General features: G+C 40.7%; 1 protein-coding gene across 2 annotated transcripts in view; it reads left to right on the plus strand.

Moving 5' to 3' along the window:
• Positions 1-16,229, plus strand: part of LOC147120366 (neurabin-1-like) — a 98,064-nt gene that overhangs the window by 64,024 nt on the left and 17,811 nt on the right. For both annotated transcript variants that reach the window (XM_085986193.1, XM_085986192.1), the window contains exons 12-14: positions 1,672-1,823; positions 10,015-10,360; positions 15,667-15,748. In XM_085986193.1, the coding sequence (XP_085842319.1) occupies positions 1,672-1,823; positions 10,015-10,360; positions 15,667-15,748 (580 nt within the window). The remainder of the gene's footprint in view (positions 1-1,671; positions 1,824-10,014; positions 10,361-15,666; positions 15,749-16,229) is intronic.

Genomic DNA, 16,229 nt, shown 5'->3' on the forward strand with positions numbered 1-16,229 from the left:
GTAAGAGCACCAGATGGTAGTGTTGTTTTACCAAGGTGCATGGATTTAAGGCTATCAAAGGTATTGGACAATGTGTCTCATGATCATTTTGGTCTGTAGTGTACTACCCAGGGATACATACATTATGGTCCTAAAATTGCACTGTAACAATCCATGGTTATTAAACTGTACTCCTTGAAACATACTGTAATATTCTTGCAAAGTTGCAGGGTGTTTTTATTTCATTTTCAGCAAGCTGACCTTTTTTAAGTTAGCCAAGGCTGATGGGAACAGATAGTTGTCTCCGGTGATGATATCATATGTCATTTGAGTTGAAGTTCTGCTATATTATGTGATTTGAACTGCAGTGATGTTGTGTTTCTTTCATTGTATGTAATGGCTGTAATATATGTTACACAAAAAAGCAGTGAGCCCTGCCAAAAGTTAAATAAACAATTCTTTACATGTATCCATATATTTAAACACAAAATTAAATGTTTATATAAATCTTGAGCAATTGTTGTTCAGAAAGATAGAACATATAGTTATTCCACCTTGTGTATAGAACAACCTTATAATATTTATATATTCTACACAAAAAAGAAAACAAATCCTGTAGTGCTTCATGTTGTAAGCAGTGGCTGTGTATATATATGTATTACTGGAATACTGTATAGAGAATCTATTGAATTTAATTATGTGTGACTTCTGTAGTTTTAATCAGAATTTTGTTTAGGACTGTATTAAGTAAAAAATGTGTATTTTCCTAAAATAAGAGCTGTACATTCACAAAATTATTGTAAATGAGTGATTTAAAGGAAAAAAACAGCTACAAGAAATTGGAATATATTTTTAGAAATACTAGTCAATATCCTGTGGCATTGCACATGGGGAGTCAAGACTATGGGTACTTTTCAGGCCCAGCAGGGCTAGATGGCGGGGAGATAGTTGAACTAAAGCAGGAGTGGAGGCAGATGGCAGTGTGAGGGGGAAACGGGACTGGGGTGAGGAGGGGGACAGGAGAGGGAGGGGAGGGGTAAGGGCTAAGTTGGAGGGGGACAGATGGGGGTCAGTATTTGCCTCAGTGGAGGGGGGAGCCAGCAGGGGTATTCAGTCAGAGGACGGGAGTAGATGAGGGTTTACACAATTTTGTGGGGCTTTGACCCCAAGGGTGGGATACCAGAGTGCTTCGTGTACAATGTTTTACTTTGAAGTACAGTGATTACTGTTATGTAGACAAATGTGGTAGCTGTTTTGACACAGCAAGATCATATAAACAGCAATGTAATGAAGGGAAGTTGATCTGTTTTTGCTGGTTGGGAGAGTATATTGGGAGAAGTCACTTTTTCTCTTCAATTAGTGCCATGGGATCTTTTACATCCATTGGAACCACTGGAGCAAGTAGATGGGGATCTTATTTCATTATCTCATTCAAAGGTTTATGTCTCCAACAATGCAGCACTCCTGTGCTTAATTGGAGCTTTGATTATATGGTCAAGTTCTGGAGTCAGGTTTGAACCCCCAACCCAGACTCCGAGGCAAGTGTGCTACCATCTAAGCCATGCTGGCACAATGGGCTAGAGTAAGGTTTTTTTTTCTTGGGTTAAACTCTAAAATGTCATGTCCAAAAATTAGGCATTTTACTGAGTTCTAAAATTGTAAATGACTTTACAAACTATTTTACCATTTCAGATTTTGACGAGGCTGTTCCAGAAACCAAGCGATTAGACACAAGTTCACACAAAGCAAGAGCGCAACTTGCTTTGAAAGTTAAAAGACAGCCTCCATCCAGATTCAAACTAAAGGAATCTTTTGACGCTGGTGATGATTGTGAAAGTATACAGGTAAACACAATATAATTTGAGATATTTTTGACAGATCATTTCTAATAGTCAATTTAGTCACTTTTTGCACTAAAAAATTAATTGTCCAATAATTTGAATTAAGCAAAGTAGATAACAAAACAAATTGGGAATTTAGTGCTAAAAATGAATTATCAGGTAATTTAGAATCATAGAAGTTTGCCACACAGAAGGAGGCCGTTTGGCCTATTGTGTCTGGAGGTTCTTTGCTACGGCGGTCCAAAACAATTCCCAGAGCCCTGTTCTTCCCCCATAGCCTTGTATCTTCCTCTGCTTCAAACATTTATCCAGTTTTCCTTTAGAAATTTTTTTTTTTAATTCGTTCATGGGATGTGGGCGTTGCTGGCAAGGCCAGCATTTATTGCCCTTGAGAAGGTGGTGGTGGTGGTGAACCACCTTCTTGAACCGCTGCAGTCTGTGTGGTGAAGGTACTCCCACAGTGCTGTTAGGGAAGGAGTTCCAGGATTTTGACCCAGTGACGATGAAGGAACGGCGATATACTTCCAAGTCAGGATGGTGTGTGACTTGGAGGGGAACTTGGAGGTGGTGGTGTTCCCATGCGCCTGCTGCCCTTGTCCTAGCTGGAAGAGGTCGCGGGTTTGGGAGGTGCTGCCGAAGAAGCCTTGGTGAGTTGCTGCAGTGCATCTTGTAGATGGTGCACACTGCAGTCATGGTACGCCGGTGGTGGAGGGAGTGAATGTTTAAGTTGGTGGATGGAGTGTCAATCAAGCGGGCTGCTTTGTCCTGGATGGTGTCGAGCTTCTTGTGTTGTTGGAGCTGCACTCACCCAGGCACGTGGAGAGTATTCCATCACACTCCTTACTTGTGCCTTGTAGATGGTGGAAAGGCTTTGGGGAGTCAGGAGGTGAGACACTCACTGCAGAATACCTAGCCTCAGACCTGCTCTTGATGTCACAGTATTTATGTAGCTGGTCCAGTTAAGTTTCTGGTCAATGGTGACCCCCCAGGATGTTGATGGTGGGGAATTCGGCGATGGTAATGGATGGTGGTTAGACTCTTGCTTGTTGGAGATAGTCATTTCCTGACACTTGTGTGGCGCGAATGTTACCTGCAATGGTTTCTGCCTCTACTACTCCCTGTGGTAAAATATTCCATATTCCAACAACCCTCTGTGTAAAGTTATTTTTCCTAAGTTCTCTCTTCTCTCTCATGTTCTTACGTATTTTAGAATGAACACTAAGAATTAGGAGCAGGCATAGGCCATACTTCCCTTCGAGCCTGCTCTGCCATTCAATAAGATCATGGATGATCTTCAACCTCAATTCCACTTTCCTGCCTGATCTCCCATATCCCTTGATTCCCTCAGAGTCCAAATTGATCACTGCTCTCCAAACAGAGGAAATAGTCCTTCTAAAAAGAGATTAGCGAGTAAAGTTAAGGCACATGGGATTGGGGGCAAGGTACTGACTTGGATAGAGAACTGGTTGGCAGACAGGAAGCAAAGAGTTGGAATAAACTGGTCTTTTTCCGAGTGGCAGGCAGTGACTAGTGGGGTACCGCAGGGATCGGTCCTAGAACCCCAGCTATTCACAATATATATTAATGATCTAGACGAGGGAACTAGATGTAATATCCAAGTTTGCAGACGACACAAAGCTGGGTGGGCGTGTGTGCTGTGAGGAGGATGCCGAGAAACTCCAATATGATTTGGACAGGTTGGGTGATATGGCAGATGCAGTATAATGTGGATAAATGCGAGGTTATCCACTTTGGTGGCAAAAACAGGAAGGCAGATTATTATCTGAACGGCAATAGATTGGGAGAAGGGGAAGTGCAACGAGACCTGGGTGTCCTTGTGCACCAGTCGCTGAAGGTAAGCGTGCAGCAGGCGGTTAAGAAGGCAAATGGTATGTTGGCCTTCGTAGCGAGAGGGTTTGAGTACAGGAACAAGGATGTCTTGCTGCAGTTGTACAGGGCCTTGGTGAGACCACACCTTGAGTATTGTGTGCAGTTTTGGTTGCCTTATCTGAGGAAGGATGTTCTTGCCATGGAGGGAGTTCAGCGAAGATGCACCAGACTGATACCTGGAATGGCAGGAATGACGTATGAGGAGAGATTGGGTCGATTGGGCTTATACTCGCTGGATTTTAGAAGAATGAGAGCGGATCTCATTGAAACTTATAAAATTCTAACAGGACTAGACAGACTAGATGCAGGAAGGCTGTTCCCAATGGCGGGGGAGTCCAGAACCAGGGGTCACAGTCTAAAGATAAGCGGTAAACCATTTAGAACAGAGATGAGGAATTTCTTCACCCAGAGAGTGGTGAACCTGTGGAATTCTCTAGCACAGAAGGCAGTAGAGGCCAATTCATTAAATATATTCAAGAAGGAGTTAGATATATTTCTTAAGGCTACAGGGATCAAGGGATATGGAGAGAAGGCAGGGACAGGATACTGAGTTTGGATGATCAGCCATGATCTCATTGAATGGCGGAGCAGGCTCGAGGGGCTGAATAGCCTACTCCTGCTCCTATCTTCTATGTTTCCATATTCAGTTGATCAAAATTCTTCATAATTTTAAAAACCTCCATGAAATCTGATCAGCATTCACTGCTCTAGTGGAAATAGTCCTAGTGTCTCAAGTCTTTCTTCATAACTATGGTTTCCCATCCCTAGTATCATCCTGGTGAATCTACACTTTAATTGGCTTTAATGTCCATTCTATAATGGGGTGCTCAAAACTGGACACTTAACCATTTTTTTGTAAATTCATCATTACTTCTTTACTCTTATACTCTATGCCCCTAGTATTAAACCCAGAATTGTACTGGTCTTTTTAATGGATTTATCTACTTTACTCATTGTTTCATGGAATTACATATTTGAACAACACACCCTCCAGTGTCTTTCCATTAAGTGTACACTCTCATTCCTTGTTGAATTTCCTCCCAAAATGCATTACCTCACATATATCCACATTAAATTACATCTGGCAGTTGTCTGCCCATTTTGCCAACCTGTCTGTCTTAAGTCTTTCACCATGTCAATTCTCCACCCCCACAGGTATATTAAATTCATTCATTAACAATTTCATTTTTTAACAATTTCAATGTTTAGCAATTCCAATCACACCACAGGCTAAACATCCTGCAGCATTTACTGTTTGCCAAACCTCTTATTTTTGTGTCATCAGTTTTTCCTCTATACCTAAGTTCAAATCATCTATACACAGAGAACTAAAGTGGAATAAAAACAGAAAATACTGGAAATACTCAGCAGGTCAGGCAGCATCTTTGAAAAGAGAAACAGTTAACGTTCCAGGTCGATGACCTTTCATCAGACCTGAAACATTAACTCTGTTTCTCTCTCCACAGATGCTGCCTGGCCTGCTGAGAATTCCCAGCATTTTCTGTTTTTTATTTCAGATTTCCAGCATCTGAAATATTTTGCTTTTGTTTTGGAGAACTAAAATGGATCCAGTACTGACCCTTGGGATATACCACTTCCAGCCCTTCTCCATTCTGAGCAACACCCATTTACCCTAACCGTGTTTCTTGTCTGTCAACCAACTTTCTATCCATTCTGTTACATTTCTTGGAAGTGATGGGATGAAGTTCAAGGCTTGCTGCATATCTTGCATTTCTATTTTCTACTGGCTGAAGATCATGTGATAGGATTTTTTTTTCTTAAACTAATAAATTAAAAGAACAAAAAATAAAGCGCCAGCACCGAGCAGTTTAATACACTTGTTCTAGTGGTGTGCTGCGCATTTGGAAATTAATGTCTTTGCTAATTAAGATCAGTGGTTTCCTAAATATCATCTTGGACAAAAAACATGAAGGCGCTACAGTCATATCCTGTGCTTTTCTTCTGAAAACTATTAGGAACAATCTTATTATCTATATTGTTTCCCTATCTGAGAAATTATTCAACTTTTATAAATAAATATCCTTAAAAGTTAAAATTCCCAATGGGCCTGAATTTCTGAAAACTTGTGCCATTACTTCATACACCATTATTATGGTGTAGATATTCCAGGAAATTATGTTGAGTGACTTGTGTCATGCCGTAATTTGCTGGGACTTTTGTGCTGCTACATAGTGACACTCACCAAAAAAGTTGAACAGCTATTTATCATAACTCTTCCCCCCCACACCCCCATTAAAATCAATAGCAAGATCAAATTTGCTGAATTAATGCCACTGTGATCGCCACAGCTACTTAGACCTTTACAAAATGGCGCTGGAGGGCTCAAAATCAGCTACACATTCATTCACATGTTTTGACACAGTTTGCATGAAATTCCCACTAAATAAAATTCCCTGGGTCTAAAATGTTGAAGGAGAGTTGTACTCAAATGCAGCTATTTTGGAACAACCTGATTACATGTCGAGTTATTGTACTAATTTTTTTTTTAAACTTAAAATTAAAAGTCTAGTAATGGGAGATGGAAGGACTTCCTTGCGTTTGGTACGAGTTAGAATAGCATGAAGAGATTCCTCGATCATATTATCAGGAAAGGAATTATAAACAATTTTACCAAATACATTGGATCTTTGATAGAAGTGCAGTTTGTAAATAATTGAACCCCCCGCATTCGGCCAATAAAGTGTCTGGCACACTAACTCCGACTCAGGTCAATACGGCAACCCTGTTTTGGGTAGAATGGGAGTGAAATAAACCGGTATTATATAGAATTGTGGGTTGCGTGTGTGAGAAAGTAACAGCCTCTGTTTCTCCATCAAACCAACTTTGCTTTAATGTCATAACTTTGTCTAAAATAAAGCAACCAGCCACTTGTTAACAAAACAGACCATCAGAAGCGAAATTTACAAGACACCAGGATTTACAACAACAATAAGTGGCCTTTGTTTTAGCAGGCTGGTGTCCTTTTGTGCCATCCTGATTATAAGCAATGAGAATTAATTACAGAATAAGAACATTAATTCAATTTATAACAATCAATTCTTAAAATCTGAAAATGGGAAACCTACACATTATTCAGCACTTTTACTTTTATGAAAACATGAAATAACCTGTTTCATTCTGGTTCAAGCCCTGGTACCTTGGATGTGTACCAGACATTGCTGTGCAGTTCCAGATCCACCGTTATGTTCGCGGGGGCGTATTCTAATTATTTTTCCAGCAAATTTTATTGTGAATTCATCACTGGAGAATCGGGGAGCCCAACAGTCTAATTTATAGTGCTGCTTGTCATTTTTGCCATGACAGTGAATTCTAGACCATTGAATTTACATATGCAACAGCAATCCAGAATTTGATTTGCAGTCTGATTGTAACCCAGTTTTCTCAGTATTGTATGTAAAAGATTCTAAAACCATCTTTTTAATATTCTGTAGGCAATATTATGTGCAAGACTTCTTCATGATGAGGCTACTTTTGCTTGCATTTTAGGTTATAGATTTGACCAATATGGTGAAACTAAATTGATCGACATTACCTTGCTTTTGCATATTTCTTGATGTATGCAATAAACTGTTCTTCAAATTCGAATCCTCTGGATATTTGCTATCCTACTTAATTAAGAAACCACTTTTTTTGTAGTAAAACCACAACTGATAAATGGCAAACTACTGAGATTAAAATATCAGACATATGTATATTAGCACCTGTAATTCATTTATCTGTGTAATTTCAGTGTATATTTTTTTAATTGGGTACCTTTACTTTTGCCATTATGTAGTGGACACTACATACCATGTTGCATATGGTGTATATTCATAACAAGTATACTGCAGCATGAGGCCCTCCTTTATGTCTTCAGCTGTCTATAGGTGGTTCTTGGTGAGAAACCTGGGGAGAACTAATGAATCAAATTCTGGGTCACAGACCTAGCATTTGTACGAAAATCTTTTTCTTGTTTTGTTTACGGCAAGTTGTATTTTCAGCTTGTGCATAAACTTCATTCCTTATTTGTAAAAATCCTTAGGACCTTTTTATACAACAGACAGAAAGCAGTTTTCTGCCATTGTTGGCTACAACTGGTGTTTTCTCTCTCTTCCCACTCTGCAACTTTTGCCTCACGAAATTTGTCAGTGCTTTATAGTGAAAGGTTTGAGTACAGTATTTCTACAAAATAATGCCAGAAGGGTAAATAGACATGAGCTTGTGCATGAAGCAGCAGCAACACTAGGTATAGGAATTGATCAGCCTCATTTAGCACTTTCCTTATATGGCTAGTTATCATATTTGATTAAACAGAAGCAGCAGCAAGAAAACTTTATTGTGGGCCAGATTTTGCTGAAAAAATAACGGCCTTTAAACGATGCACGCCGTTATCAATGCGCATATTGGCCAGCAACTTGTAGCGAGGAAGAGATACCATGTGAATTGCGAATTGCCATAAGTTGCTGGCCGATTTGTGTCGCTATGCCATTGGCTTCATGAAAACGGCACCTCACACTTAACTTTCCCGTAATTTTCATGAAGTTGCTGCATTTACACATTAATTTCCCATTAAACTCTCCAAGGAAGGTAAGTTCAGTAATTAATAGCGAAGTACCCTTTTAACTACATAATAATTGTTGATGACTGCCAATCGACTTCTCTTGCCCAGAAAGTAAACAATTATAAGTGTGGAGTCTCATTCCTTCAGGTTGTGAATTGTTTTCGGAGATTTTTTAAATGTCACATTTTAAATTTTTTTCTTACTTTTCCTCTTTTTTTTCTCTCATAATCCAATCTTTCTTTCCCTTGCTTTATTTCTCTTTCTGTACCTGATTTGTCATTAAATTCACCCACTCTAATTTAATGACCTTCTCAGTCCTTCCTCTGTTTATTTCTTAATCTTTAAATCTCATTGGTTAAGGAGATATACCGTTTGTCTCTTTATTCACCAAGGTCCCAGATGCCCTGTTGTTCTTGCTGTGCTATTTTGAGCACACATTTCCAGCAACTTTGTGGGCAAAATTTTTTTTAAACCTAAACGTGCACAAACAAGTCTAACTAATGGGGCACAAGTAAAATCTGGCCCATTAGGTTCAGCCACATGTTTCTTGTAAACCCTTCTGTAGCACTTATGAAATGCCATGTTTTGAAGGTAATGAGCATCCTCAAGGAAATCTCCATCTTTTGAAGCTTTGTGCTGTAACGTGAGTACTGGAAACTCAGTATACAATACTATTAATATATCCGTGTTCTTTGCAATTCTCAAGGCATTGATACATAGCCCACCCAAGACATTTTTTAATAACACCATTTGCGCCTCGGAACCCCTAGAAAGTGATTCCATGCTTCTCTTTTTATCAAAACAGTGTGAGGCCCTCCTTTATGTCTTCAGCTGTCCATAGGTGGTTTTTGTTGAGAAACTTGGGGAGAACTAATGAATCAGATTCTGGGTCACAGCCCTTGCATTTGTAATACTAGCGTACATATAAAATTGTTGTAGAACATTAAAACAAGCTTTCCAAGATGTTAGAGGAATTTGAGTATACACTGAAATGTGTTTCCTTTTATGTTGATAAGCCAGAGTTGGATTTAGGCAAATAAACTAGTGCTTGTAATTCATTTCTCCCAACAGTACCCCACAAAAGTGTTTATTTTCTATTTTCTAAGGTATGTTTGGTATTTTGGTATTTCTCAGCTGAGGAGAGAGAAGAGGTTCTGGTATCAGGTCATTGGACATCATAGTGAACCCAGTGCCAAACAGATACTATGTTTGAGCTTCAGTGTTGTAGAATGGCATCAAGCTACTGGACATCCTATTACGACCCCAGTTTAGAGCAACTATTGCTTGAGATCTTCAATGTTGCAATAGCATCCATTTTTCAATTAAAGTTTTCAGAGTTAAGAGTTGGAAAAAGGAAATTAGTATTTTATATCGACCTGCTATGTGCCTCAATAGAAGTTTACTTCACTCTTGATCTCTGGAGAAAAGCATCCGTTTTTCTTTAAGTAGCTTAATCTCCCTTTTTGCAATCGTTACATGGAGAAATTGAATTTGAGTATCCATTGCTAAATCTTGTTTGAGCTTTTTTTATCGTCAAAAAAAGAAGCTAGTGAAAGTTGAGGTGTAAGAAGAAAAGCTTTTTGAAGTGGCACACTTCTGGTTTTCTTATTTGCATGAACCAGCTATATAGTATGGAGTGGTATATCTTTGAAGTATGACTATTTTACCTAACATTAAGTTTTTTTTTAACCCTCTTTGCAAATGTTAGCTAACTAGTTAATACTATTTCACTTCAATTTTCAGAATAATGAGGAGGAGGAGAATGAAGATGTTCAGCAAGCAGAATCTTCATGTGTTCTGAGTAGCTTAGATTCTTTGCAAGCTATTGAAAATGCACCTGTCCCTGCACCTGAGACATCTACTAAAGATGAAGCATTAGATGAAAAGTCTGATGTAGAGAGCACAACCAGCTTGCATGATCAAAGCTCATCTGCATCACCTTGCTCCTCTCCAGTTCACAAGATAGTCGAGAGCAGTACAAGCTCAAAACAGTCTCTTTCCAAAGTAGCAGCTCCTTCAAGTTCTCCCACATCATTTCTTACAAAGATAAAGAAACGAGAATCAAAAGGCAAAGGAAAAGAGACCAACGGTAAGCCAACATAATGCTCTGTGGCCACTATATAGCTGAAACGTTCATGTAGAAACTTCTTTGACTGCTTTTATGAGCATGTCCAGTAATTCTGAGAGATAGTTGTACGCTGATTAAAGTAAATTACTATTCAGTTACCACTTCCTAAATTGTGGATCATATACACTATGCATATTTTATCCTTGTCAAATTGGATGATGCAACAGGGTATTATAAGGGTGTGCCTGTCATTTTTAAAAAGAAATTCATTCTAGACTATCTGATTTCTCCATTGTTCATCCTTTATTTAGCATAGGGTCTATTTAAAGTTTTGCTCATTATGGTTCCAATCGAAATGCCTTTTTTATTTGAGAGAAATTTTGTTATGGATAGTATTGCACTTTCAACCTACGAACGAGCCAAGCATTTTCAATACTTTCAGTTTGAGCTTTGGTGAGGGAGAGGGGAAAATAAACTATTTTGAAATTCTTCCATTTTAAAGACTTATATAATACTGAGGAGTTTATCCATGCTGAGATGATTGTAACTCCTAAATCTTCAGTTTATCTACAATCTTTGCTTAGTCTTAAACAAAACTCCATTGGTATTTATTTGCCTGCTGATCCCTTTGTGGATGTAAAATTTGAACATACCCTGCTATTGAAATTCAGAGAGGTTGCGAGGAATATTGTACACTTTATTTTTTGATACCAGCATTGAATTTTGGTTTCATTCTTCGCAAACTAATACAGGTTCCTTTTGAGCATATATTGTTATGTGACCTCTTGGATTTTTACTTTCAGAACCATAGCTATAGCATTTTCTAGCTGCAAGTAGACTACCTTACATGAAGCCACATGGGTTAATACTTGCACTTTTAACAAATATTGGCTTTGCACCCAGGACATAGAGTCATAGAGTAATACAGCACGGATAGAGGCCCTTCGGCCCATCGTGTCCGCGCCGGCCATCAAGCCCTGTCTAATCTAATCCCATATTCCAGCATTTGGCCCGTAGCCTTGTATGCTATGGCATTTCAAGTGCACATCCAAATGCTTCTTAAATGTTGTGAGGGTTTCTGCCTCCACAACCCTTTCAGGCAGTGAGTTCCAGACTCCAACCACCCTCTGGGTGAAAAAGTTCTTTCTCAAATCCCCTCTAAACCTCCCGCCCTTTACCTTGAATCTATGCCCCCTAGTTATTGACCCCTCTACTAAGGGAAAAAGCTCCTCAGCATCCATCCTATCTATGCCCCTCATAATTTTGTACACCTCAATCATGTCCCCCCTCAGCCTCCTCAGCTCCAAGGAAAACAAACCCAACCTGCCCAGTCTCTCTTCATAGCTGAAGCGCTCCAGCCCTGGTAACATCCTGGTGAACCTCCTCTGCACCCTCTCTAACGCGATCACATCCTTCCTGTAGTGTGGCGACCAGAACTGCACACAATATTCCAGCTGTGGCCTAACCAGTGTTTTATACAGCTCCATCATAACCTCCTTGCTCTTATATTCAATGCCTCGGCTAATGAAGGCAAGTATCCCATATGCCTTTTTTACCACCTTATCCACCTGTTCCGCCGCCTTCAGGGATCTGTGTACTTGCACACCCAGATCCCTCTGACCCTCCGTCTTGCCTAGGGTCTTTCCATTCATTGTGTATTCCTTTGCCTTGTTAGTCCCCCCAAAGTGCATCACCTCGCACTTTTCCGGGTTAAATTCCATTTGCCACTGTTCCGCCCATCTGACCAACCCATCTATATCGTCCTGCAGACTGAGGCTACCCTCCTCGCTATTTACCACCCTACCAATTTTTGTATCATCCGCGAACTTACTGATCATACCCTTTACATTCATATCCAAGTCATTAATGTAGACCACAAACAGCAAGGGACCCAGCACCGATCCTTGTGGTACCCCACTGGCCACAGGCTTCCAGTCACAAAAACAACCTTCGACCATCACCCTCTGCCTTCTGCCACTAAGCCAGTTTTGTATCCAATGTGCCAAGGCACCCTGGATTCCATGGGCTCTTACCTTCTTGACCAGTCTCCTGTGCGGGACTTTATCGAAGGCCTTACTGAAATCCATGTATACCACATCCACTGCGTTACCCTCATCCACACACCTAGTCACCCCCTCAAAAAATTCAATCAAATTAGTCAGACATGATCTTCCCTTGACAAAGCCATGTTGACTATCCCTGATTAATCCTTGCCTCTCCAAGTGGAGACAAATTTTGTCCCTCAGGATTTTTTCCAATAATTTTCCTACCACTGATGTTAGGCTCACTGGCCTGTAGTTCCCCGGTTTTTCCCTACTACCCTTCTTGAATAATGGTACTACATTAGCGGTTCTCCAGTCCTCTGGCACATCCCCTGTGGCCAGAGAGGTCCTGAATATATGTGTTAGAGCCCCCGCAATCTCCTCCTTTGCCTCACACAGCAGCCTGGGATACATTTCATCCGGGCCTGGGGATTTATCCATTTTTAGGCCAGCTAAAACCGCCAATACCTCCTCCCTCTCGATGTTAATATGTTCGAGCATATCACAGTCCCCCCGCCCTATTTCTATGTCTACATCGTCCTTCTCCATAGTGAAAACAGATGCAAAAAATTCATTTAGAACCCCTCCTACATCTTCCGGCTCCACACACAGATTGCCACTTTTGTCCCTAATGGGCCCTATTTTTTCCCTAGTTATCCTCTTACCCTTAATATACTTATAAAACATCTTCGGATTTTGCTTGCCAGTGTTATTTCATGGCCCCTCCTTGATCTCCTAATTTCTTTTTTAAGTATCCCCCTGCACTTTTTGTACTCCTCTAGGGCTTCCTCCGTCTTTAGCCTTTTGTATCTACCAAAAGCCCTCCTTTTTTTCCTAATCCATTCTCGTATATCCCCTGACATCCAAGGTTCCCTGTGGTTTTTGGAACCACCCTTGACCTTTACGGGAACATGTTGCCATTGTATGATCTCAATCTCCCTTCTGAAAGCCTCCCATTGCTCCGATGCGGATTTTCCTACAAGTAGCTGATCCCAGTCCATTTTGGCCAGATCCTGCCTTATCCTATTAAAATCGGCCTTCCCCCAATTTAGAACCTTTATTTCCGGCCCATCCCTGTCCTTTTCCATGGCCACCTTAAATCTTACCATATTATGGTCACTATCACCAAAGTGCTCACCTACTAGCACTTTTTCCACTTGGCCGGCCACATTCCCTAGAATTAGGTCCAGTACCGCCCCCTCTCTTGTAGGACTTTCTACATGCTGGCTCAAAAAGCTCTCCTGGATGCACTTTAAGAATTCTACACCCTCTGAGCCTTTCACATTCTGACTATCCCAGTTAATATTGGGGAAGTTGAAATCCCCCATTATTATTACCCTATTATTTGCACATTTCTCTGAGATTTGCCTACATATCTGTTCCTCTATCTCCCCCTGACTGTTTGGAGGCCTATAATACACTCCCAGCAAAGTGCTTGCCCCCTTTTTGTTTTTAAGCTCCACCCATATGGCCTCATTAGAGGACCCTGCTAATATATCATCCCTCCTTACTGCAGTAATTGACTCCTTAATTAATATTGCGACACCCCCTCCTCTTATACCTCCCCCTCTGTCTCGCCTGAAGATTCTGTACCCCGGAATATTGAGCTGCCAGTCTTGCCCTTCCCTCAACCATGTCTCCGTGATAGCAACAATATCATACTCCCATGTGTTTATCAACACCTTCAGTTCATCCACCTTATTTGCAAGACTCCTTGCATTAAAATAGATGCCATCCAGCCTTGCCCTTATATATTTGCCCTGTCTACCAAGCTGACTTGTTTTTTTCTCTATAATTGGCAGCACATCCCCCCCCTATTTCAGCTCCCCTCTGTATCCCATCCCCCTGCCAAGTTAGTTTAAACCCCCCCCCCAACAGTGCTAGCAAACCTCCCCGCAAGGATATTTGTCCCGCTCTGGTTCAGGTGCAACCCGTCCGACTTGTACAAGTCCCACCTTTCCCAGAAGCAGGCCCAGTGATCCAGGAAAGTAAAACCCTCCCCCCTACACCAACTCTTTAGCCACGACATGTAGAAAGGTTAATGTGCTCGGTGTTGGTCGTGGCTCAGTAGGTAGCACTCTTGCCTTTGAATCAAAATGTTGGAGGTTCAATTCCTGTTCCAGAGACTTGAGCACAAAACCTAAGCTAACATGCCAGTGCAGTACTGAGGGAGTGCTGCACTGTTGGAGGTGCTGTCTTTCAGATGAGATGTTATATCGAGGCCCCATCTGCCCACTCTGGTGGACAGATGATCCTACGACACTATTTTGAAGTAGAGCAGGGTGTTCTCCGTGGTGTTTTGGCCAATATTTATCCCTTAACCAACATCACTAAAACAGAGTATCTGGTCGTTATCACTTTGTATGTGAGAACTTGCTGTGTGCAAATTGGCTGCCACATTTTCTGCATTACAACAGTGACTACACTTCAAATAGTACTTAATTGGCTGTAAAGTGCTTTGGGATGTCCTGAGGTTGTAACCGACGCTATATACATGCGCATCTTTCTTTCTCACACAAGAAGGCTTCAGTTTCAATTAATCTGAGCAAAGTAGCTGATCTCAACCAAGATGGCACTAGAGGCACTTCAGTTGGCCTCAGTACTTCTGGGCTAGTGAGAGGAAAATAAGAGCCACCTTTTCTGATTGCTATCCAGTGATGCTTGTTGGAAAGTGCACATAAGATGATAGAAACGGTTGGCTGTGATGCGCTGCATGATGCAGTAGCCTGTCGGCATTCATTGTCTAGGTTCACCCACAAAAAATGGCCATTTGGGTAGGATTTTGGAGAGTGATTGGTGCCAGTGGAATTATTATCCAGCATGCGTTATCAACTTCAGGAGAAGGGAAAAATTCTACAATTGTGCGTGCAATGAACTGTGTTAGTCTCTGCACTGGATCCCAATCCCAGTTCTCTCTTCCTCCTAAAGAGCTGGTGCAAGATGAAAATCATATTCATTCAGTCAGATTAATTGAAACTGAAGCCGTCTGGTGTGAGAAAGAAAGACTTGCATTTACTTAGCGTCAGTCACAACTTGTGGTTGCCCTAAAACCTATTCCGTTTGTAGTGTTTGATTTAGTGGTTATTTGTTGTATTAACTGCGCTTGTAACTTTTAGCATGTAAATCAGAATATAGTTTGAAGCATTTTTTTCAAATTGTACTTCTATTTTTTGATTACCATACACCGCTGTGCCTTGTGCACTTTCTTGATTATTATACTGATAACTTGGAAAAACAAAAATATTAATGGGGGAAAAATTAGGCCAAATTATTTTATATTCACAGAAGACAAGAAAAGTGAAGAAGAACCATCCTACGGAAATGAAAATACATCAGGAAAACCCAAAAGAAGATTTGCTGATTTTGGGTATGATCTCCATTGCTTACAGGAAATCTTTTTGTAGGATTGTCATTGTAATCATTTAATATTGGATGCAATTAATATTACCGTCGGGTGACATTTCAAGCGCAGTCAAAGTGTTGAACCTTGGCCTGCTTGACCCTGAGCTTAAGTTTCCCTCTCCATATCCATTCTGTGACTAAACTCAATTTCTTTCATCTAAGTAGTATTGCATGCTTCCCTTCCCTTCTGCTCCCAAAACTTTAGTCCATGCCTTTATTGCTTCAAGGCTCGACTTCTCCAACACCCTTCTAGCTGTCCTCTCCACATTAACCCTCCACAAACTTCAACTTATCCAGAATGCCTCCTCTTTGATTCTCATCTGCACTCCCTTTGCCCATCTTATCCAAGCTCCTGTTGCCCCAGCATGTCAATTTCAAAATTCTTGTCTTTGTCAAGTTTAGGGCAGTAAAGATCGGCCACAGATCCCATTCCTGATCCCTTTCCA

This window comes from Somniosus microcephalus, chromosome 4 (genome assembly GCF_052327205.1).
Source record: "Somniosus microcephalus isolate GS21.2 chromosome 4, FLI_Smic_1.0, whole genome shotgun sequence".
Classification (NCBI taxonomy): domain Eukaryota; kingdom Metazoa; phylum Chordata; class Chondrichthyes; order Squaliformes; family Somniosidae; genus Somniosus; species Somniosus microcephalus.